Source organism: Oncorhynchus kisutch, linkage group LG22 (genome assembly GCF_002021735.2).
Source record: "Oncorhynchus kisutch isolate 150728-3 linkage group LG22, Okis_V2, whole genome shotgun sequence".
NCBI classification, from domain to species: Eukaryota; Metazoa; Chordata; class Actinopteri; order Salmoniformes; family Salmonidae; genus Oncorhynchus; species Oncorhynchus kisutch.
Genome location: NC_034195.2, coordinates 20,677,684 through 20,702,324, shown reverse-complemented (window position 1 = coordinate 20,702,324; position 24,641 = coordinate 20,677,684). Strand labels below are relative to the sequence as shown.

The window sequence follows — 24,641 nt, the reverse complement described above, 5'->3', positions numbered from 1 at the left end:
AGGGGAGGGGAGGCTGGGGAGAGGGGACAGGGAGAGAAGGCTGGGGAGAGGGGACAGGGAGAGAAGGCTGGTGGACAGGGAGAGGAGGCTGGGGGACAGGGAGAGGAGGCTGGGGGACAGGGAGAGGAGGCTGGGGGACAGGGAGGGGAGGCTGGTGGAGAGGGAGGGGAGGCTGGGGAGAGGGGACAGGGAGAGAAGGCTGGGGAGAGGGGACAGGGAGTGGAGGCTGGTGGACAGGGAGAGGAGGCTGGGGGACAGGGCGGGAAGGCTGGGGGACAGGGCGAGGAGGCTGGGGGACAGGGAGAGGAGGCTGGGGGACAGGGCGAGGAGGCTGGGGGACAGGGCGGGAAGGCTGGGGGACAGGGAGGGGAGGCTGGCTGTGGGGGGCTTGATTTTATTCCCTCAATCTGTTTACTAGGTCTCTGAACGATTCCCCCCTCTGTGCCACATGACACACCACACAGCAGTTTGTCACACTTATCACATACACATTGTCCTGTGTGTGCTGAATGGAATCTACACAAATATTTAGTACGTTTAGGAAGATTAATTGAGTTTACAAAAAGAGGGAGAACGATTATTTTTTTGGACTCATTCATGTAGGCCAGGTATTCCCAAACTGGGGTAGGCACAATGCCGTCTGGGGTATGCCAAATTAAAATTGTGATTCACATTTTTTTGTTTTTTAAACAGTACATTTACATTTTCCAACAGGGCTATACATTTGGGTGAGGTTTTTTTCTCGTCTGAGTAGCCTCGTTTCACTGCCAAAAATAAAATGTAACCAGCTAGTGTTCAGCGAAATAACAACACAATGTCAAATACAGGTAGCCTAGTCAAATAATTTACATCCAATCAAATTAACTGTTAATCTCTCACGGGAAACCTTCACTCTTGCGCAGACATTTAGAAACAAAACATGATAATTTGAAAAAGAAGCCACAGGAGTTCTTTGAGTGAGAATAAAGACGACTTTTGAGTAGCAAGACATGACCAGTTAGTCGGAAGTTTATATACACCTTAGCCAAATACATTTAAACTCAGTTTCTCACAATTCCTGACATTTAATCCTAGTAAGAATTCCCTGTCTTAGGTCAGTTAGGATCACCACTTTATTTTAAGAATGAATAGTAGAGAGAAGAGTAATAGTAGAGTGATTTATTTCAGCTTTTATTTCTTTCATCACATTCCCAGTGGGTCAGAAGTTTACATACACTCAATTAGTATTTGGTAGCATTGCCTTTAAATTGTTTAACTTGGGTCAAACGTTTCAGGTAGCCTTCCACAAGCTTCCCACAATAAGTTGGGTGAATTTTGGCCCATTCCTCCTGACAGAGCTGGTGTAACTGAGTCAGGTTTGTAGGCCTCCTTGCTCGCACACGCTTTTTCAGTTCTGCCCACAAATTTTCTATGGGATTGAGGTCAGGGCTTTGTCATGGCCACTCCAATACCTTGACTTTGTTGGCCTTAAGCCATTTTGCCACGACTTTGGAAGTATGCTTGGGGTCATTGTCCATTTGGAAGACACATTTGTGACCAAGCTTTAACTTCCTGACTGATGTCTTGAGATGTTGGTTCAATATATCCACATAATATTCCTTCCTCATGAAGCCATCTATTTTGTGAAGTGCACCAGTCCCTCCTGCAGGATAGCACCCCCACAACATGATGCTGCCACCCCCGTGCTTCATGGTTGGTATGATGTTCTTTGGCTTGCAAGCATCCCCCTTTTTCCTCCAAACATAACAATGGTCATTATGGCCAAACAGTTCTATTTTTGTTTCATCAGACCAGAGGAAAGTACGATCTTTGTCCCCATGTGCAGTTGCAAACCGTAGTCTGGCTTTTTTTATGGCGGTTTTGGAGCAGTGGCTTCTTCCTTGCTGAGCTGCCTTTCAGGTTATGTTTCCTCCAGCATCTTCACAGGGTCCTTTACTGTTGTTCTGGGATTGATTTGCACTTTTCACACCAAAGTACGTTCATCTCTAGGAGACAGCGTGGTCCCATGGTGTTTATGCTTGCGTACTATTGTTTGTACAGATGAACGTGGTACCTTCAGGCGTTTGGAAATTGCTCCCAAGGATGAACCAGACTTGTGGAGGTCTACCATTTCTTTTTATGAGGTCTTGGCTGATTTCTTAAGATTTTCCCATGATGTCAAGCAAAGAGACACTGAGTTTGAAGGTAGGGCCTTGAAGTATATCTACAGGTACACCTTCAATTGACTCACATGATGTCAATTAGCCTATCAGAAGCTTCTAAAGCCATGACATCATTTTCTGGAATTTTCCAAGCTGTTTTAAAGGCACAGTCAACTTAGTGTATGTAAACTTCTGACCAACTGGAATTGTGATACAGTGAATTATAAGTGAAATAATCTGTCTGTAAACAATTGTTGGAAAAATTACTTGTGTCATGCACAAAGTAGATGTCCTAACCAAACTATAGTTTGTTAACAAGACATTTGTGGAGTGGTTGAAAAACTTTTTTAATAACTAAGTGTATGTAAACTTTCGACTTCAACTGTATAAACGCAACAGATACCATTTAATAAGAAGGGGCTAGAAGCGTCTATATGGTGAGCTACCAAGTGGGTAGGACAGGCAAGACCCATACTACTGTGGAGGACTTAATTCTTCCTGCTGCCGCGGATATGGCTGGGACAATGCTGGGGGGAAAGGCCAACAAAATCTATACAGACAATGACTTCATCAAACAACACTGTTTCACAATGCATCAGTGACATGGCAGGAGATGTTTTGAAACAATTACTGCTTCACATACAAGCCAGTGAATTCTATGCATTACAGCTGGATGAGTCAACAGACGTGGCGGGCCTGGCACAGCTCCTGGTATATGTCCATTATGTTTATGGGGGGTCAATTAAGGAAGACATCCTCTTCTGGAAACCAGGACAACAGGAGAAGATATTTTTAAAGTACTGGACAGCTTTGTGACATCAAATGGACTTTGGTGGTCAAGATGTGTTGGTATCTGTACTGACGGCGCAAAAGCCATGACAGGGAGACATAGTGGAGTGGTAACGCCCATGCAAGCAGTTGCTCCCGACGACACTTGGGTACACTGCAGCATCCACCGAGAGGCTCTTGCTGCCAAGGGAATGCTTGACCTTTTGGACACAACAGTGAAAATGGTTAACTTTGTTAAAGCAAGGCCCCTGAACTCTCGTGTTTTTTCTGCATTATGCAATGATATGGGCAGCGACCATGTAACACTTTTACAACATACAGAAGTGTGCTGGGTATCAAGGAGCAAAGTATTTACACTTTTTTTATTTTTTATTTGAGAGACGAGCTTAAAGTTCTTTACTGACCATAATTTTCACTTGTCTGACCGCTTGCATGATGACGAGTTTCTCACACGACTGGCCTATCTGGGGGATGTTTTTTCTTGATCTGAATCTATGATTACAGGGACTCTCCGCAACTATATTCAATGTGCGGGACAAAATTGAGGCTATGATTAAGAAGTTGGAGCTCTTTTCTGTCTGCATTAACAAGGACAACACAAAGGTCTTTCCATCATTGTATTATTTTTGTGAGCAAATGAAGTCAAGCTTACGGACAATGTCAAATGTGATATAGCGAAGCACCTGAGTGAAAATCTTTGGAGGGAGCTGACCGTCCGTATTGCCCAGCGACAGCCCCGAAACCTGAAGGATCTGGAGAAGGTCTGTATGGAGGAGTGGGCCAAAATCGCTGCTGCAGTGTGTGCAAACCTGGTCAAGAACTACAGGAAACGTATGATCTCTGTAATTGCTAACAAAGGTTTCTGTACCAAATATTAAGTTCGGCTTTTCTGACGCATCAAATACTTATGTCATTCAATAAAATGCAAATGAATTACTTAAAAATCATACAATGTGATTTTCTAGATTTTTGTTTTAGATTCCGTCTCTCACAGTTGAAGTGTACCTATGATAAAAATTAAAAAACACTGCCGATTTTGTAGGTTATCAAATACTTGTTCTCGCCACTGTATGTGAGAGTGGATTCTCGGCCCTCAGTAGCATGGAAACTAAATACAGGCACAGACTGTGTATGGAAAATAATTTAAGACTGAGACTCTCTCCAATACACCCCAACATTACAGAGTTATGCATCCTTTCAAGCATACTCTTCTCATTAACCAGTGGTGAGTTATTCACAATTTTTAATGAACAAATAAGGTTTTATATGTAAGATGACAAAATAAAGAGCAAAATGATTGATTATTATTATCTGTGCCCTGGTCCTGTAAGAACTCTTTGTGGCACAACCCGGCTTGTGGGAAGTGACAAACTCACACCCATTCTTATGTTTAATAAATGTATCGTATAGTGTGTGTGGCAGGCTTGATGATGGCAAAAAACAACATTTGAGAGTGTGCTGAAGGTTGAATGTTTGAAGGGGTATGGGACTATAAAGAGTTTGGGAACCACTGATGTAGACAGTAGTCAAAAATAGAAAGGAATAACTCACACACTGTTTCTCTCTTCCTCTGTCTCTCTCTTTGCCCAGTGCTGTTGACTGCTATAAACTGTTACAGTGTGAAGGCAGCCACGCGGGTCCAGGATGCCTTCGCTGCTGCCAAGCTCCTTGCCTTGGGCCTCATCATTATTGTGGGCTTTGTGGAGATTGGGAAAGGTAAGATACGGCCATACATAATCACTTACACTACCACACTCTACAAAATGCCCTTTACAGGAGGAGGTGCACAGTGCAAACCAAACAGACAAGACATAAAGTGCAATGGGACAGGAAAGGAATTCAGGGCCGATAACGATGTAGTCTGAGTCACGTGATCAGGAAGTGGCGGCACCTCTTGGCTTTCATGGCCAATAAGCTGTTTCCCCACAGAGGGGAAACAGCTTTATTTTTATGATGTCATCTTTTGGTGGAAGATTCAGAAAAACATTTGTTTAATTTAGGAAATCTGTTCCCAAGTATTCCCTCAAATAAAAAAAGGGTTGTGACCGTTTCTCAATGTAATCAAGGTATGACATTTTTGTTTTACTCTAGTAGTATCTCTTTTTGGGCTTAATTGCGGTCAATTTGCAGTGTACAAATGTTAGAGGAATTTATTTTCTATATGTTCAATTAAAACACTGTCCGTTTCTAAGAATTTGTAAGATACTTATTTGCATAAAATGGACAGAGACCAGTCTCATAACTAATCAGTAGCGTTTATTTTCGAGAGCTCTGGTCATACTATCATGTACATTGATTTATATACCTCACATTTCGTCATAAATGTCTCTCCTTCTCTAAGATACAATGGCAATATAGTTCACAAGCCTTCCCACATTGTCTGCCACCTGTTAAACGATCTACTACAAGCCCAAGGTCTCTCCCCTCCCTGGGTACGGACCGAATGTCCTGTACGCAACACAGTATTCCAGCCGGTCTGACGATAGCTCCATTCATTTCTAACAAGGAACAGAAAGTCCTTGTTATAATTCTTGACTAAAACTACACACATTATATTCAGTATTATGATTATAATAAGATTCATACAGTAACATAGTAGTATTCTGTTTAGTTATAGTTCTAAGTTAAATGTATACATCATTTAGTCATTATTCATAAAAATCCCATAACAAATTATTATAACTACCATTTGCTCCATTTGCTTCAGCCTTTTGGCTGAATCTAGTTGCCTACTCCTGCCCTAGAGAGTGATCCCACTGGGCACAGACATCAGTTCAACGTATAGTTTTCAACATTCAACATGAAATCAACAAAACATTTCACCATGTCATTGGATTTAAGTTAAAAGTTGGGTGAAAAAAATACGAAATTCGCTTACATTGATGACTTTTTACAAATCCAATCAATTTTGAACATTATTTATTTTTTATAGGCGGAGTTTAAATATTTGAGGTGTGTCCTTAAAAACATGATCCAAAGTGCTAGTTTCATGCAACACTGATAGGAATATTTAAGAGCAACCAAATGCTAGTTTCAGTGGTAACACTGTTGGTTATGGTATGAATTTTGACAGTGGAAACAGCCTTTCCAGCCGTGAAGCACAGTGCCCATATCTTGAAGAATCATGTGCACAAAATACAAAACAAAATTACACACAATAAAACATATTCATGGTAAGTACAGCTACCATTTTGTAACATTATATACAAACAATACATTTCTTCTTCTCCCCCAGAAGGGGCTTATGGGCCACCTTGAAGTCCCCCAGTCAGACTGATTTTAATGTTGTGTATAAGTAATTATGTTAGAATTTAAGGTATCGTTGAAGTGCAACGAATTGCACTTCTTCAGACCTCTGTCCCGGAGACGACTGAGATTTTGTAACCTGATGTTATACTGTAGCAACAGAGAATTTCTTTACAGAAGTGTGTGGTCAGTATATGGGTAAAAATGTGTGATTCAAGCTACTAAACAGCTTACTGAGAGATGCCACCCTCCTTCAGTGTACCAAGACTGCAATGTGTACGGTACATCAATTTACACCGCTGCTTATCGAATCATTTCTGAGACTGCTAACCTTTCCCAGGTAACCCTGTGCCCGAAGGGGCCAGATCCCCTCTGTTAGGTGAATATGTGTAGTCATGGCCAGCTGTGTAGCCATTGCTGGTCCTGGATCCTTCTTGTTGACCTGCTTGTTATCACAGCTCTCCCCCCTCTCCTTGTTGCCCCCAGTATTTGCCATGTCGATGGCCTCTCCCATGTGACCTGGGACATGGAGTGTGACTCTAGTTTAGCTGCAGCTGGCCCAGAACAGAGCGGCACGTTTTGCTCTTAATTGTAATCAGAGGGCTGATATAAATACTATGCAGCCAGTCTCTCTTGGAGAGAGACTGACTGCATCACTTCTTCTTTTTATAAGAAACAATGTGTTGAAAATCCCAAATTGTTTGCATAGTCAACTTACACACAGCTCTGACACACACACTTATCCCACCAGACATGCCACCAGGGGTCTTTTCATAGTCCCCAAATCCAGAACAAATTCAAGAAAACCTACAGTATTATATAGAGCCATTATTGCACGGAACTTCCTTCCGTCTCATATTGCTCTAATAAACAGCAAACCTGGTTTCAAAAAACAAATAAAGCAACACCGTACGGCACAACGCCTCTCCCCTATTTGACATAAATAGTTTGTGTGTGTATGCATTGATATGTAGGCTATGTATGTCTTTTTATGTATGTAGTTGTATGTAGTTCTGTCCTTGAGCTGTTCTTGTCTTACGATGTTCTGTATTATGTCATTCTGTATTATGTCATTCTGTATTATGTTTCATGTTTTGTGTGGACCCCAGGAAGAGTAGCTGCTGCTTTTGCAACAGCTAATGGGGATCCTAATAAAATACCAAATACATATTGAATTTGGGTTGGCTGGGGCTGAAGCTATGGCCTGGTGGATGTGATTGGCCAGGTTGGCTCAGGCTGAACTGTTCCTCAGTCAGAACTGCTGACTGTGGTGTGGCGTGCCCAGAACACTGCCCGGGATTGTTCTCCATTCAGAGCTGGAGCACATACAAAGGGAGAGATGGAGAGACTATGAAAAGAGAGAGAGTGAGCAGGAGGGAGAACGAGACACCAAGATTTGCATTAACTCCTGGCAGGCTTTACTGGCGGACATGGGGTGAACCAGACCAGCAACGGCCATTCTTCTGGAAGAGCCAGTGACCTAGTGAAGCGTAAGCTTGCCTGAATGAATCAGTCAGCCGATGGAGGTTGCCCTCAGAGTCACTCAGGGCATAATGTAGACAATCTGATGATATTAATTGTTAAGTGAGGCATTGAGAGCTTTGAGTCAATGTTTGTAGAATATGATTGTGTCTGATTTGGGTGCTTTACCATCATGTGAAATCATGTGTTTTTGGTGGAGTGCATCTAATTACTATGTTTGAAGTAGTAGTAAGGAGTATATTTGGATACATCTGAAGTCGAGCTGGCACATGAGAGGTTCTTAGCATGCCAGAGAGTAATGAGTCCCCTTTTGAAGCACCAGACTAGTCAATATACCATAACATTGGTGGTGTACTTGCATGTATTTTTGTTAAACATTCTAAGATGGCAGATTCAAGACTCGCAATAATTCAGAGATAAATACAATGTATAACTCTGTATTCCTGTCTTCAATACAGCAGCCGCACTCTCCTCCCCTCCATCCACATGGTTCATCCAGTGGTCAGACTGTATTCCTGTCTTCAATACAGCAGCCGCACTCTCCTCCCCTCCATCCACATGGTTCATCCAGTGGTCAGACTGTATTCCTGTCTTCAATACAGCAGCCGCACTCTCCTCCCCTCCATCCACATGGTTCATCCAGTGGTCAGACTGTATTCCTGTCTTCAATACAGCAGCCCCACTCTCCTCCCCTCCATCCACATGGTTCATCCAGTGGTCAGACTGTATTCCTGTCTTCAATACAGCAGCCCCACTCTCCTCCCCTCCATCCACATGGTTCATCCAGTGGTCAGACTGTATTCCTGTCTTCAATACAGCAGCCCCACTCTCCTCCCCTCCATCCACATGGTTCTTCCAGTGGTCAGACTGTATTCCTGTCTTCAATACAGCAGCCCCACTCTCCTCCCCTCCATCCACATGGTTCATCCAGTGGTCAGACTGTATTCCTGTCTTCAATACAGCAGCCCCACTCTCCTCCCCTCCATCCACATGGTTCATCCAGTGGTCAGACTGTATTCCTGTCTTCAATACAGCAGCCCCACTCTCCTCCCCTCCATCCACATGGTTCATCCAGTGGTCAGACTGTATTCCTGTCTTCAATACAGCAGCCCCACTCTCCTCCCCTCCATCCACATGGTTCATCCAGTGGTCAGACTGTATTCCTGTCTTCAATACAGCAGCCACACTCTCCTCCCCTCCATCCACATGGTTCATCCAGTGGTCAGACTGTATTCCTGTCTTCAATACAGCAGCCCCACTCTCCTCCCCTCCATCCACATGGTTCATCCAGTGGTCAGACTGTATTCCTGTCTTCAATACAGCAGCCACACTCTCCTCCCCTCCATCCACATGGTTCATCCAGTGGTCAGACTGTATTCCTGTCTTCAATACAGCAGCCCCACTCTCCTCCCCTCCATCCACATGGTTCATCCAGTGGTCAGACTGTATTCCTGTCTTCAATACAGCAGCCCCACTCTCCTCCCCTCCATCCACATGGTTCATCCAGTGGTCAGACTGTATTCCTGTCTTCAATACAGCAGCCGCACTCTCCTCCCCTCCATCCACATGGTTCATCCAGTGGTCAGACTGTATTCCTGTCTTCAATACAGCAGCCCCACTCTCCTCCCCTCCATCCACATGGTTCTTCCAGTGGTCAGACTGTATTCCTGTCTTCAATACAGCAGCCCCACTCTCCTCCCCTCCATCCACATGGTTCATCCAGTGGTCAGACTGTATTCCTGTCTTCAATACAGCAGCCCCACTCTCCTCCCCTCCATCCACATGGTTCTTCCAGTGGTCAGACTGTATTCCTGTTTTCAATACAGCAGCCACACTCTCCTCCCCTCCATCCACATGGTTCATCCAGTGGTCAGACTGTATTCCTGTCTTCAATACAGCAGCCACACTGTCAGCCAAGTTCTCACAAAAATATAATATTGTACTTTTTTCTTTCTAGGACAGATCTTTCAGATAGAGGCTCATTTTTATGAAGGTTGGTCATGGTGGTGGTTGTCTTTAGTTGAATGCACAAATTGTAAGTCACTCTGTGTAAAGCATCTGCTAAATGATATAAGTGTGTTTGTCTGTCTATATCTGTCTGTGGGTGATAGTAGTTTTATTGCCCTGTGTCTGACTCAGTGTTGTGAAATATCCCTATGTTGAGTTATTAGAGTCCTCCTGCTGCCAGTTCAGGACTGTTGTATGAAGGAGGGTCTTCCAGAGCTGGTCTGGTCCGGTCTGGTCCGGTTGGGACTCCACTGGGTGGGAGAGAGAAATCTAACCACAGAGATCAAATGAATGCTCCACTTGTCTTTGTCTTCTCTTCTTGACTGAGAGACATCCTCACTTCAGTGCATTTTAGAATGCCTGTTATCTACACCAGACCGTCTTCTAGGGTTAACGGATGAAGTGTACGATTCTGGGTCATTCCTTCGTTTGGTAATCGGCTCTACCAGGTTAATGACAACAGGATTGTTACAAAAAATAATCTCGTTAGGCTACTCCAATGATCCAGTTCCTTTTCAATCAAAAGCATTTTTGTTTGTCTTTGGGAGCCAGTCCTGAGTCCTCTGTACGGACATTCCTTGTCTGCGTGTCTCTCATGTGTGTCGGGTGTACATCTCTATGTCTCTGTTTGAAAACAAGTTTCTCCCCTTGGCTCCTTATGAAAGAGGCAGCCCAGCCTTTGTTTCGCCATCACATGTTATCTGCTGGTTCATTTGAAGGTAGTCAGTAGTGTAACGGGATCTCTCAATGGTTTATTTACAACCTGACCCAGCTGCTCACCGAGCTGCTGTGACTGACTTTAACCCATCCCCAAACACAACACAGCCGCCCCCAGGTGGCTAATCATACAAGGCTTACCTGTTTCTACCTTTCAAGCACTTGATTTAAAGGTTAGACCAGATATGTGCCATGCAGTCCACCGGTTGCTGTTTATACACTGATATTGTATTAAGAAGTTCTAAACTACCGGGCCATTGTTTTGTTATCTTGACCAAATAAGGAAGTTGGTCCAAACTAGGAGAACCTAGAGCTGGAGACTGCTTGCTTGTAGGCCAAGCCAGTATCTCTTGACAAAGAAACGGGAAGAGGTGAATTCAGAGCTTAGCCTTACCTGAGGGGCGGCTGTTCATGTAAATGCGCTAGTGATAAAGATGGGGGTAAATGGTAAAATGTCAATGATTCTTCCCATGCAGCCCTCGTGTCAAATAGACAACTACTGTCCCTGTTTCTTTATGCAAATCAGAATTAAACTGAAGTGTCAAATGAGGGTTGACAGATAGCTGTTTATATTCCAGACAGATTAGCAGAGAACAGAGCGACGAGGGCCATTGCTCAGTGACCAGGCAGTGATTTAATCTATGCGACCTGACAGGATGACGTGGCAGCCCTGTTTGTATTTGTTTAACCGTACAACTCAGAAATACAGGTTAGGCAGCAGGTACGACCGACCTTCACTATATCAGAACAGCCCCGTGTCTCCCCTTGGCTGGCGCGACAGAATATTCAGCACCTTCAGCATGTATTCTCACCCCTTGACCTTTTCCACATTTTGTCTTACAGCCTGAATTTAAAATAGATTACATTGAGATGTTGTGTCACTGGCCTACACACAATACCTCATAATGTCAAAGTGGAATTATGTTTTTAAAGTTTTTACAAATGAAATCAAAATGAAAAAACTGAAAAGTCTTGCGTCAATAAGTGTTCAATCCCTTTGTTATGGCGAGCCTAAATAAGTTTCAGGAGTGAAAATGTGCTTAACAAGTCTCATAATACGTTGCATGCACTCACTCTGTGTGCAATAATAGTGTTTAAAATGATTTTTGAAAGGCTACCTCATCTCAATTATCTGTAAGGTCCCTCAGTCGAGCAGTCAATTTCGAACACGAAGACCAATGCCTCGCAAAGAAGTGTACCTATTGGTAGATGGGTAAGAATAAAAATATGGAATATCCTTTTGAGCATGGTGAAGTTATTAATTACACTGTGGATGGTGTATCAATACACCCAGTCACTACAAAGATACATGCGTCCATCCTAACTCCGTTGCCAGAGAGGAAGGAAACCACTTATGGATTTCACCATGAGGCCAATGGTAACTTTAAAACAGTTAGAGTTTAATGGCTGTGACAGGACAACTGAGGATGAACGTTATTTAACATTGTAGTTACTCCACAATACTAATCTAATTGACCGAGTGAAAAGGAAGCCTGTACAGATATAAATATGACAAAACATGCATCCTATTTGCAACAAGGCAATATTGCAAAAAATGTGGCGAATCAATTCACTTTTTGTCCTGAATACAAAGTGTTATGTTTGGGGCAAATCCAAAACAACACATACTGAATATCTTCAAGCGTAGTGGTGGCTGCATCATGTTATGAGTATGCTTGTAATCGTTAAGGACTGGTTTGTTTTTCAGGATAAAAAAGAAATGGAGCTAAGCACAGACAAAATCCTAGAGGAAAACCTGGTTCAGTCATCTTGAAACCTGGTTCAGTCTGATCAATTCACCTTTCAGCTGGACAATAACCTAAAACACAAGGCCAAATCTACACTGAAGTTGTTTACCAAGAAGACATTCAATGTTCCTCAGTGTCCTAGTTAGTTTTTTCTTAAACTGGCTATGGCAAGACTTGAAAATGGCTGTCTAGCAATGATCAATAACCAATTTGAAGAATTTTGGAAAATAATAAAATGCAAATATTGTACAATCCAGGTGTGACGAGCTCTTAGACTTACCCAGAAAGACTCACAGCTGTAATCGCTGCCAAAGGTGACTCTAACTTGTATTGACTCAGGGGTGTGAATACTTATGTAAATGAGATATTTCTGTGTTTAATTTTCAATACATTTGTTGTTTTCACCTTTTCATTATGGGGTAGATGGGTGAGAAACATATTTAATACATTTTTGAATTCAGACTGCAACACAACAAAATGTGGAATAAGTCAAGGGGTATGAATACTTTCTGAAGGCACTGTATGTACACACTACTGGTCATCAGTGGTTGTGTTGAAACAGGCAGCCCAATTCTGATATTTTTTTTTCATGAATTGTCTTTGGACCAATCAGATCAGCTCTGAAAAATATCTGATGTGATTGGTCAGATTAGTGGAAAAAAGATTAGAATTGGCCTGCCGTTGTAATCTCAGCTCGTGTAATTTTACTTGTACTATTCCATAGTCATCTACTACTCAGTAGGAGTTCCTGAAAATATTAGGTTTGGGATTTGGGGGCATGCACCTCTGTGCTCACCGCCCTGGACATGTTGATCTAATCCATGTATGATCTGATGTGGCAGCCATCTTTGTTTATATTTCCCTGTACAAACTCAGGAAACAGGCAGCATACCTGCTCCTGTATGACCCCATTTTATTATGTCAACCCTTCACCGCTCTTTATTCATCAAACAAGGATAGACTTGTTTGATGCAGTGATGTGTTCACCTGAAATTGCTCAAGAAACTTGAGATAGATGACACACCACACACACACACACACACACACACACACACATATCACAGAGGGACCAACAACACCACCACTTTTGTGAATAGGGGCAACAGCGTCTCTACTTCCTAAGGCGGCTGAAGAAATTCAGCATGCCGCCCCGGGTCCTCTACAAATAGTACCGCTGCACCATCGAGAGCGTCCAGACCGGTTGCATCACGGCCTGGTGCGGCAAGGTCCAGTACATCACTGGGACAGTGCACACCCATCCAGGGCATCTACTCTCAACGGTGCCTGAGGAAGGCCTGCAGCATCATCAAGGACCCCACATACCTCAACCACGAGCTGTTCACTCCCTTACCATCAGGCAGACGGTATCGGAGCATGAGGTCTGATACCAACAGACTCCGAGAGTTTCTATCTACAGTCCATCAGACTGCTGAACACTTGAACTGGACTGACCATCTGCTGATTCTCTGCACCTTAGCTCACATGCACTCACTCACACACACCTACACAGACATTTATATGTGTACACACACACACACATCACTTCACTGCTGCTACCAGACTCTTATTATGATTGCTAAATACTGCACAATTTCCCCAAAACACGTTCCCCAAAACACGTAAATATTGGACTATAAATTAGACTCATGCTAAAAAATGTATTCTATTCTAATGAGCCATTTACTTGATGCTCCTATTCTTATCTTTTATTATTTCTTATTGTTATTGCATTATCGAGAAGGAAGCTGCAAGTAAGCATTTCACTGGATGGTGTACACCATGTGTATCCTGTACATATGACTAATGCAACTTGATACTTGAAAGGTACAGATCACCCATACTTTACATACTGTACACTGTGTGTCTGATATGTGGTGTGTTCAGTGGTAGCTCCCATTCAGACAAACTGCCTCGAGGCTCTGACACTTATCTGCATTCTGCAGAGTCATGTCTGAACTGGTAATACTCACAGGGGCCCATCTGGCCCATTGTCTGCCTGCCCGCTTTTCTGCCATGCCTGACCCTAAGGCCACTGCATCCCTCCCTCTGCCTGGTACTGCAGTCATGTGAATAACTGATGGCAGGCTCCTGAGGCCTGTCCCGGGCGGGCGGTGGGTCACATGAGCTGAGGCCAAAACGGCCTCATGACTCTTTTCAGTCAGTCATCTACCCAGACACACGCTCACTCACTGCCTCTCACCTTTCCATCACCACCAATATCAAGGCATTCAGAAACCTGTGTGTGTATATGTTGTGTGTATGGAGAGCAGCCAATATGGGATGTTCGATGCTTGACAAAGCAGTTAAATCCACTTCAATCAGTGTAGATTAAGGGGAGGAGACAGGTTAAGGAAGGTTTTTGAAGCCTTGAGACAATTGAGACATGGATTGTGTATGAGTGGCATTCAGAGGTTGAATGCGCAAGGCAAAATATTTAAGAGCCTTTGAATGGGGTATGGTAGTAGGTGCCAGGTTTGTTTCAAGAACCACAATGCTGCTGAGTTTTTCACGCTCAACAGTTTCCTGTGTTTATCAAGAATGGTCCACCACCCAAAGGACAAATTGACACAACTGTGGGAAGCATTAGAGTCAACATGGCCCAGCATCCCTGTGGATTGCTTTTAACACTGTAGATTCCATGTCCTGATGAATTGAGGCTGTTCTGAGGGCAAAGGGGGGGGGTGCAACTCAATATTAGGAAGATGTTCCTAGTGTTTTGTACACTCCGTGTATATAGGACTGTGGTTACTATGTATTTGTGTCAGAGTTTCAGTGTACTAGCTGATGTTTCACAACACTGGAAAGACCCTTTCCATGTTGGGGTGTCATGCAGGCTTTAGGGTTGGAGTTGGGGGGCAATAAAGGTGGAAGGTCATGGTCCTACATGAAGAGGGACACGGCCCAGTCCTGGTTAAGCATGGGCCTCTGTCTGAAACAACTCTCTGGGAGTTGTTTGTTCTGAGGATGTCTGGCTCTTTTGGCCGGCTGGTACTCCTGGAATGTCCATCCCTTGTGTCCCCCCCAGGCGTATACGTTCCACATATTTGTCTTGTTTTTCATTTAATAAAACAGGTAGCCCCATCGCCATTCTACCCCCCTGAGTGGTGGATTTAGTGAAACCCCCATAACTGTTTATTATAAGGGATTTAGGTTGAACCCAAGCACTGCTCACAGCCTTTTAATCTAGCTCTGGTACTAACACTGGTATTTTGTCTGGGTATATTTGTCTGGTCTTCCACTATTTTTTTTAAAAACTTTTTCATGTTGATCTTAGCTTTCATGGTGCATTTATGTGATCTTGTGTTTCGCCATTCCAGGGCCCTGCTCGGACACAATTCACAGGGCTGCTCATTCTGTCCACTTTGTGGTCAATAATTCAGTGTCAACTTTGGACTTACCTTTCCAACTCTTTCTTCCCTTCTTCCAGGTGACACAGTCAACCTTCTACCAGAAAATTCTTTCAAGAATTCAAATTACGATTTTGGGAACATTGGCCTGGCCCTGTACAGTGGTCTGTTTGCCTATGGGGGCTGGTAAGTACAGAGAACTAGAACTTGACTGACACATCCAGGAGTATTTAACACGAGAGCAGCATTTTGTCCTCCATATAATCCCATTGTAAACCCCCTTTTAGGAAGGCTGACCAATTAAGAACTCTACTAAGTGAATTGAAAAGTCTGCTCAGACTAATCCTCCCAATGCATGGTGCTCAGGTTTCAACCTAAAACAGTCCCTCTTCCCCTTGGTCTTTTTAGCACTGTTTTGTGGGACATGAACATTACTGTATGATTGAATACTTTATCCTCGCTCACACTCAATGAAACCACAGCCTGTCTACAATAGATTTGCACACAGTGTTCTGTCTGTCTGTCTGGAAACACGTTTCTATCCACAGTTTTTATGCGAGTAAAATCACGACCGCTGTGATGGAAACAGGAAGTTTCGGTATAATTTTAGAAATGCCGACAGATCATTTGTTTGTTCGACGTGGTGGGATCTTTTTGTGTCTGTAAAATGTGTTATGCGAGAAATGACGGTAGAAACATATTTATGTGCAAATATTTATATAATAACCATTGTATCGAAGTAAACTTGGGAGTCGCACGATGATATGGTGTGTGGTCCTCCCACCTCGACTCGGGGAAACCACACAATTGATTAGGTATATATCAAATACGTTATGATGAACTTCACAGGATCTAGATGCTCCTTTTTTCAATAAATATCAAGAGTCTTAGTTTGGTGGCATGATGATCGATGCTTGACTGCCGTTTTTGACTAATACAAATATTCTCGCTCTTATCCATAATAATCTCATAATGTAGACTAGCCTACCCGCACTGTATCTGTGAGCTGTTGGCTAGAGCGCACACGCCATGCCCAGTGTAGGCGCATTTGCTATTTAACACGACCGTTTTTGTGACAAAACTATCGGTAGAGTTTAACATGCGATGGAAACAAATGGAACTTTAGATTTGATTTAGTACATTACATTTTTTTAATCAGCAATAAGCCCATTTGGTGGAACCCCACCAATGGTGGAAAAATTTACATATTTTCTTTATGCGGATTCTAAAATGAAAATGAAAATCTGTCGCTCAATTGGATGGAAACCTAGTGTCTCTAAACCATGTCATCCTCATCTTGCAGGAATTACTTGAACTTTGTCACAGAAGAAATGATTGAACCTTACAAGTGAGTGTCAACTCTATTCTGTGTTCCCTGTAACATGCTATATGTCAAGAATGACTCCCTGTGAATTTAGAAGAATTACTGGTACTTGCATGTTTTATGTTGGCAAGATCCCTTTCTCAGTCCGTATTAAATGTAGAATTACATGAGATTTTCTTCAGATGTAGGTAAACATAGGAAGTATAATGTCACAGCTGAAGAGTTTAACTGCGTAACCCTCACTGCCCCCCTCTCCCACAGGAACCTGCCGCGTGCAATCATCATCTCCCTTCCCATCGTCACTGTGGTGTACGTACTAACTAACCTGGCCTACTTCACTACTCTGAGCCCAGATGAGATGCTCAGCTCTGAGGCAGTGGCTGTGGTGAGTTCTCCCTCATACCACACCATACAGCCTGCACATACTGTACTCTCTATGTTCCCTTAAGCACACACAATACATGGCTCTATGTCCCTGTACACACAGCCCCAGTGACTGGTAGATGGACAGTTTCCTGAAATTGTTTGTCTGTCTTTCAGGACTTTGGAAACTACCACCTGGGCCCCATGGCTTGGATCATCCCGGTGTTTGTGGGACTGTCCTGTTTCGGCTCCGTCAATGGCTCTCTCTTTACATCATCCAGGTAAAACACACACGCATGCTTTGATTCACACACACACACCAACGACGAGTCTGCTCCTTCATGGACTACTTTGGTTTGTGTGTATGTAGAATTACTGTAACCCCTGTCCTCTGTCAGGTTGTTCTTTGTGGGCTCAAGAGAGGGCCACCTCCCCAGTCTGCTGTCCATGATCCACCCCAACCTGCTGACTCCTCTGCCGTCACTCATCTTCACAGTATGTACACAAACTTCCATCTAACCAGGGGCTTCTCAAAACCACCCCAACACCAAGGGCTCTCATCATTCAAAGAGTAAAACATATTCGAAGTCAAACATTAATCCTGAGAATTGAGGCTCAGTATTATTGTCATATTAGCTTTTTTCCATGGCTGTTGTTGATAGTCACTGCTGTCTGCTGCAATTCCAAACCTCCCTCTCTCACACACTTCCCTCTCTCCTTCACAGTGCATGATGACGCTGCTGTACGCCTTCTCCAATGACATCTTCTCCGTCATCAACTTCTTCAGTTTCTTCAACTGGCTCTGTATTGCCATGGCGATCATTGGCATGATGTGGCTGCGCTACAAGAAACCTGAGCTGGAACGACCAATCAAGGTGAGAATATGTGTAATGCCTCTAACCTGTTATCAACTGTTTAGGCACCAGAGAGGGAGAAAAAGAGAATGATAAAAGGAACTGGAACTGGTTACTTGGAAGCGTTGGCTGCAGTGTGACCTGCCAAGGGCATGAGCTGCTGGCTAGTGAAGGTAGAACAGCATGTGCACTGATACAGTCGCCCTAGGACTGTTGGGCACACAGAGCCCCTTTGTGCAACTGTGGGACTGTGGGTCCTCTGCCTGCCCTCAGAATGGACCCCTAATTCCTGGTTGACATAGCGATGTGTTAATGAGGGGAGTGGCCGAGAAAGGCAGTGAAGTGAAAGAGGCCATCGCTGCACAGTGCTGGTGGTTCAGATGGATCTATCTTATCTATTGACCACATAAATATGTCCTGTGTGTTTGGGACAGAGGACCATACAGTGGCCTGGTCTGTGCCACCACAGAGGAGGGGGTGGAGTTTTTTCCCCAACACTGTTCATTCAATTGTCGGCCTTTGAATATCTCTCTCTCATATACGCACTCGCTGGTACTCATTAAGTTTGTGTGGCTTAACATCACACACAGCCTTTGTCAGCCTCTGAAAAGATGACAGTAGATTACTGGTCTTATGCTCCACATTCATCTGGATGTGAGTTAGTGTTCTGATCACTGTGTGACCAAGAGCACCAACACTCTCCCTCTCTCTCTGGTCCTCTGGATGAATGCCATTTGGTTAGTCAGAATTTCACCTTTAACCCTCGTCAGAACTTTAACCTTAGGCATGTACCTCAGTAAAGCTGAGGAAAATGAGTATTTTATTGGATTTAAAATATTTATTTATTGGATTTAAAATATTATATTTAGTATATAAAGATGCTCTGCCAATTACGGTCACACAATTTCACATTATTTTCCTATTTCAATTTCCTCTATGAGTTTAGTTTGAATCCAGTCATTCTCTGTGTATTTTGTTAGCGGGAGTTTCAGTGTTTGTCTGTTTGTAATGTATTCAGTATCCCATTGAACCGTTTCCCCCAGGTGAATATCCTGCTGCCTATCAGCTTCGTCCTGGCTTGTATGTTCCTTATCGTGGTGTCCATCTGGAAAACACCTGTGGAGTGTGCCATCGGCTTTGGCATCATTGCCACAGGAGTGCCAGTCTACTTTATTGGCGTTTGGTGGCAAAACAAGCCCAAATGGCTCCTTCAATTAATCTGTAAGTTTTACTTATGAATTGCTTCACTGTACTCTTGATCTGTCTTCATGATGTAGTCTGTTTCTGATTATACAGTGGTTATAATTGATGGTGTGTATATGTCTCTCTCCCCAGTCTCTTCCACGGCGCTATGCCAGAAGATGATGGAGGTGGTACCACAGGAGTCCTAAAGAGGAGAAATAGATGAAACCCCTCGTCACGGGAAACCCAGTAACTGCTCATTTACCCTACCCCCCCCTGCACCCAGTGTACACCCTAACTCAGCCCCTATCGATGTGTACTTCAAGCACACTCCAATCATTCCCCCTGATCTGCTAGTGCTGTAGCGAAGGAGAGCCATGCTGCAGACTGGTTTACATGTCAGAGCCCCTCCTTCATTCCTCCGCACCAGGCAGGGGCACGACCACCCCCCCACGCCACTCATAGGCCGTTTGATAAGTGCTGGGATATATTCAGACAGGTTTTCACTGCATAGTATCTGTTTAAAAGGGCCAGTACAGTCAAAAACATGGTGATCCTGTGTTTTATATTTCCATACTACGAGGTTGGAATAATACTGTGAAAATGATCATAATGCCCTTTTCGTGAAGAGCTATTTGGAAAGACTACCTGAAATGTCTGCTTGTTTTGGTGGGATGAAGCTTTGGCCTGGCTAGTGACATCACCAGGTGGTAATTTAGTTAATAGACCAATAAGAAAGAATTCCAAAAATCTCTGCCAACAGCTAGTTTTCAGTTTTCCCCTCCCCACTCAGAACATTCCCAGTCAGTCCGAGCAAAAGTCATGCTTGAGAAATTGTTCTTTGCTAAGAATCTTTTAAAAATGTTTTTTAACCATTTTCATTGAAAACAATCACAGTAAGGTACTTAATTGTTACCCAGAAATGATTTAATATTGAGATCAAAACTGCTGCATTGGACCTTTTAACATTTTAATTGATTTGTATTGAAGAATATCTTTGTACTCTTTTCCCACCATGACCCACAAGTGTTGTTTTTATAAGAATGATGTTACTTTTATTTTTCATATTTGAGTTGCAGAGAAATGTCCTCTCGTTCAAACTATTATTTCACTGAGTGTTTAGCATCCGTGTGTTCATGTAATTACAATCTGTGCTTTCATGGAGTTGTGATGGACACTTGTGGCCTGGCTTTTTGCCAATTCCTTGTAGGCTAAAGCTAGATCTTTTGTTCAGATTTTCATGGTAGACTCACTGTTTCTCAGTAGTTCTGCCATTACCCAGTCAGGGAGTCAACTGCTTCCCAGTAGGGTATCATCTCTGTGTTGCCATGGCTTCCATTTAAATTTCAGCACCTTACAGGCTGTATAATGCAGCCATTATGTGTTGTCATCTGGGTGTGTATCTAAATATCTGTGTATATTTGTGTTTTCTGTATGCTTTTATGTTTTCAGCTTTTGGGTGGGTATTTGTAAAGAATAACCAAACATGAAGGACCCACAAATAACATTTGCTTAAACTAGTGCCTCTGATGAAGCCAAAGGCTATTGAGTTCCCCGACTACAGACACAGTACAACTCATCTGACCCCAGAGAAGCTGAAGACAGAGGTAGACAGGTAAATGCACGTGTAACAGCGATTGGAGGAGTGTCAGTGGTATACTTCTTATGTGATAGCACCCCTCCCCTCGGCATCTATGGCAGACCAGACTGGTTCACTGCGCCTAGACTGTACATGTTGGAAATCCAAGCTTTGGCAGTTCTTTTTTCAAATTCTTTGTAGATATGAATTTCTACTTGAATTCATTTATTTTTATAGGTAGATGCAGTGTAGCTTTTTTTAATGCTGTCAATTAACAATTTTGTAAATCCAGGTAATTCAGAAATTCCTATGAGATTTCTGGTTCACAATTATACCAATGCAGGGGACATTTTAATTATAGTTATTATTACAACTATTTATCATATACAAGTTGCTTGTGTCCTGTGAAGGTCACAACGTCATGGTTTTTTAATACTGGCATTAACACCAGCGTATGAACATAATAGTTGCCTGCTTGAGGACTTCATTAGTTCTTAGATCACGGTTATCTTGTGGGTATCATCTGATGCACATTGCTACTTACTACTGTTAAGTTAGTGTTTTTATAACAGAGCAGGTCGTAACAAAGGCCCCCGATAGGAGCACTGACGTCACAGCCACTGTTTTTACCTACGACGACAAGGGTGGCTAATAATCTTCGATATTGGGTTAGAATGGGCCGTTGTGAGTGTGTGAGGTCTATGTGTCTAAGAATAGGTTCATAGCTGTGAATATTCTTTCAGTGTTTTAGTGTTTCTGTTCTTATGTGTGTCTTGGTATCCTACATTAGAAAAGGTATATTGTATGTTTGTCACTACTGTCAGCGCACAACTTCACAGAAGGATTTCATTATTTTAGGGTGATAATGATATTTGTGCTGTAAAAGGTTTGATGAGGTATGGACCATGGTAGAGGAAGATGGGTAGTTGCCCAGTCAAAAGGGGGAGGCAGGCAGGGCATTCAGAGTAGAGGTTAAAACCACAGTCTTTGGATAGCGATGCCTCGGGGTGGGACAGTGGAGACATAGGACAGGAGGTGGAAAGGGTATTGGGAAGGTTGACAAGATTAATTCATTGTTATTCTTATTATTTTTGCTGAAAGGACCTGTGTTGTGTACTGTATTAACTGAACTCATCCTCCAGAAGCTTGTCCGGACCCGTGTTCCTCCACGCTGTATCGTTACCGTGGTAAAGCGTATGATGTGTTGTGCTATAGATCACATGGTTTCTATGGTAACGTATAGTTCACGAGTCTGGTCTCCCATCAGTTTCTCAGAGGATCGGTCATTGTATTTAGAACAGCTGCATAGCAAGCTAACACTCCAGCCATCAGAAGTCATTTAAATAGTACCGTAGGTTTATTTATTTATTGTAGGAACTGTTGGCGGTCTCATTTTTTGGGGGTCCTTATTTTTTTACAGGGCATTTGTGAACGTGCTTTATGAATAAAGCTTACATTCTATTCCATACATGTATTGTCCATTTTTTTGTTTAGTTTTTCAGTGTTCTTATGTGTAAAATGTTTCAATACAATCCTCTCCCTAACAGATGTGTTGATTGTACACATCCCATATGCTATACCGGGTGATTTGCTGAAGGGATGACGCAGAAGACAATAAGTAGCCTACACCAATGACTTGGTCCATCCTTTCAACTTTGATCCTTGACCTCCCAGGATACATTACACACATCTTTATGCACTACAGGCTGGTTTCCCAGACATAGATTAAGCATAGTCCTTGGACCATGAAGTACGGTCAATGGAGAATCTTTATTGAAATAGCTTGGTAGTCCAGGACTAAGATTGATCTGTGTCTGGGAAACCACCCCTATATGTTATACAGTGGTTCGTGCTGATTATCATTAAGTTGCTCAAGCCTGTATGTGTAATTACAAACCTGCTACTCAAGAGGATAACAGGTTTCCTGATTCTGCCTTGAGGGCAGAAGCTAGGATGAGGCGGAATACTGTTCTTTCTCAGCAAGGTGGGTCCTGACACACTTCTAAATCTGGCTGTAGTACACTTTATTCCATACATGCTTCATATCAAATTGTATTTGTCACATACATGTGTTTAACAGATGTTGTTGCAGGTGTAGAAACACAAGCATTTTTCTAGTTCCAACAGTGCAGTAATATCTAACAACTTCACAACACACAAATCTAAAGGAATTAAGAATATATAAATATTTGGACAGGCAATGTCAGAGCGGCATAGACTAAGATACAGTAGGATAGAATACAGTATATACATATGAGATGAGTAATGCAAAATATGTAAACATTATTAAAGTGACTAGTGTTCCATTAAAGTGGCCAGTGATTTCAAGTCTGTATGTAGGCAGCAGCCTCTTTTTTGCTAGTGATGGCTATTTAACAGTTTGATGGCCTTGAGATAGACTAAAAAAAAACAGCTTCTCTCTCTCAGCTTTGATGCACCTGTACTGACCTCGCCTTCTGGATGATAGCAAGGTGAACAGGCAGTGGCTCGGGTGGTTGTTGTCCTTGATGATCTTTTTGGCCTTCCTGTGACATCGGTGTCTTTTAAGACAAACTCCCAGCTCAGATTAGGTTTTAGGATAAGACATTGCCTAGACAAAGTTTCTCAGCTGTAATCACGACAGTTTGGGGTTCCGCAAAGAAAAGATGGTGATAACGCTCATTGACACTGTTGCAAATTTAGGATGATTGTAATGGAGACACAGGGAGTAGGTGAGTTTAATAGGCACAAACATTGCGTGAATAGAAAACCAGGAGCAGCGTCTAAACAGGAAACAATACTACCTAATGGGTGATACAACGGAGCGCTAGATAAAGAGGAAGTAATCAGGGAGTGATGAAGTCCAGATGTGTCTCATGATGGGGCGCAGGTGTGCATGATGATAGGTTGCCAGAACCGGTGGTTAGTAGACCAGCTATGTCAAGCACTGGAATGGGATAGAAGGAGTAGACTAGACAATTATAAACTGGGTGGTTCGAGCCCTGAATGCTGATTGGCTGACAGCCATGGTATATCAGACTGTATACCACGGGTATGACAAAACATTTATTTGTACTGCTCTAATTACATTGGTAACAAGTTTATATAAGAAATAAGGCACCTCTGGGTTTGGTGTATGGCCAACATACCACAGCTAAAAGCTGTATCCAGGCACTCTGCATGACTAAGAACAGCCCTTAGCCTTGTTGTGTGTGTGTGTGTATAGGAAACCTGTTATCCTCTGAGTAGCAGGTTTGTAATTACACATACAGGCTTGAGCAACTTAATGATAATCAGCACAAACCACTGTATATGTATAACATATACATATGTATAACATATAGGGGTGGTTTCCCAGACACAGATCAATCTTAGTCCTGGACTACCAAGCTATTTCAATAAATATATATATATATACACACACACACACACACCAAGGCTAAGGGCTGTTCTTAGTCATGCAGAGTGCCTGGATACAGCCCTTAGCTGTGGTATATTGGCCATACACCACATATTTATTTATTTAACTAGGCAAACCAGTTAAGAACAAATTCTTATATACCACACGCCCTCCTGCTTTATTACTTAAATAACCAATCCGACAGGTCCTTGCCATCTGTCAACAAGCATTGCTTCAGAAAAGCATGGTGAATCAAATGTGACTGTACTTCAAATGTTGCAATGGTACAACTTTTGATCAATTCAGCTTGACACGATCACTTTTCCTAATATGCATAACCTTTAAAAAAAATACATTTCTGATGGTTGTTAAATTCGTAATTTTGACAATAATTACCATTATATCAACACATTATATCAACACACTCACAACACACATTCCCGTTTAACAACTCTTATTGCATCAAGTCACTTGCCAATAATG

At 42.8% G+C, this 24,641-nt stretch overlaps 1 protein-coding gene across 1 annotated transcript in view; it reads left to right on the top strand.

Annotated features, from left to right (window-relative positions):
- LOC109867333 (large neutral amino acids transporter small subunit 1-like) overlaps positions 1-22,245 on the top strand; it is a 32,210-nt gene extending 9,965 nt beyond the window's left edge. The window contains exons 2-10 of the mRNA XM_020456444.2: positions 4,521-4,646; positions 15,558-15,663; positions 16,781-16,825; positions 17,063-17,186; positions 17,342-17,445; positions 17,563-17,659; positions 17,890-18,039; positions 19,062-19,239; positions 19,354-22,245. Coding sequence (XP_020312033.1) covers positions 4,521-4,646; positions 15,558-15,663; positions 16,781-16,825; positions 17,063-17,186; positions 17,342-17,445; positions 17,563-17,659; positions 17,890-18,039; positions 19,062-19,239; positions 19,354-19,409 — 986 coding nt within the window. The 3' untranslated portion in view covers positions 19,410-22,245. The remainder of the gene's footprint in view (positions 1-4,520; positions 4,647-15,557; positions 15,664-16,780; positions 16,826-17,062; positions 17,187-17,341; positions 17,446-17,562; positions 17,660-17,889; positions 18,040-19,061; positions 19,240-19,353) is intronic.
- Positions 22,246-24,641: the final 2,396 nt, after the last annotated feature.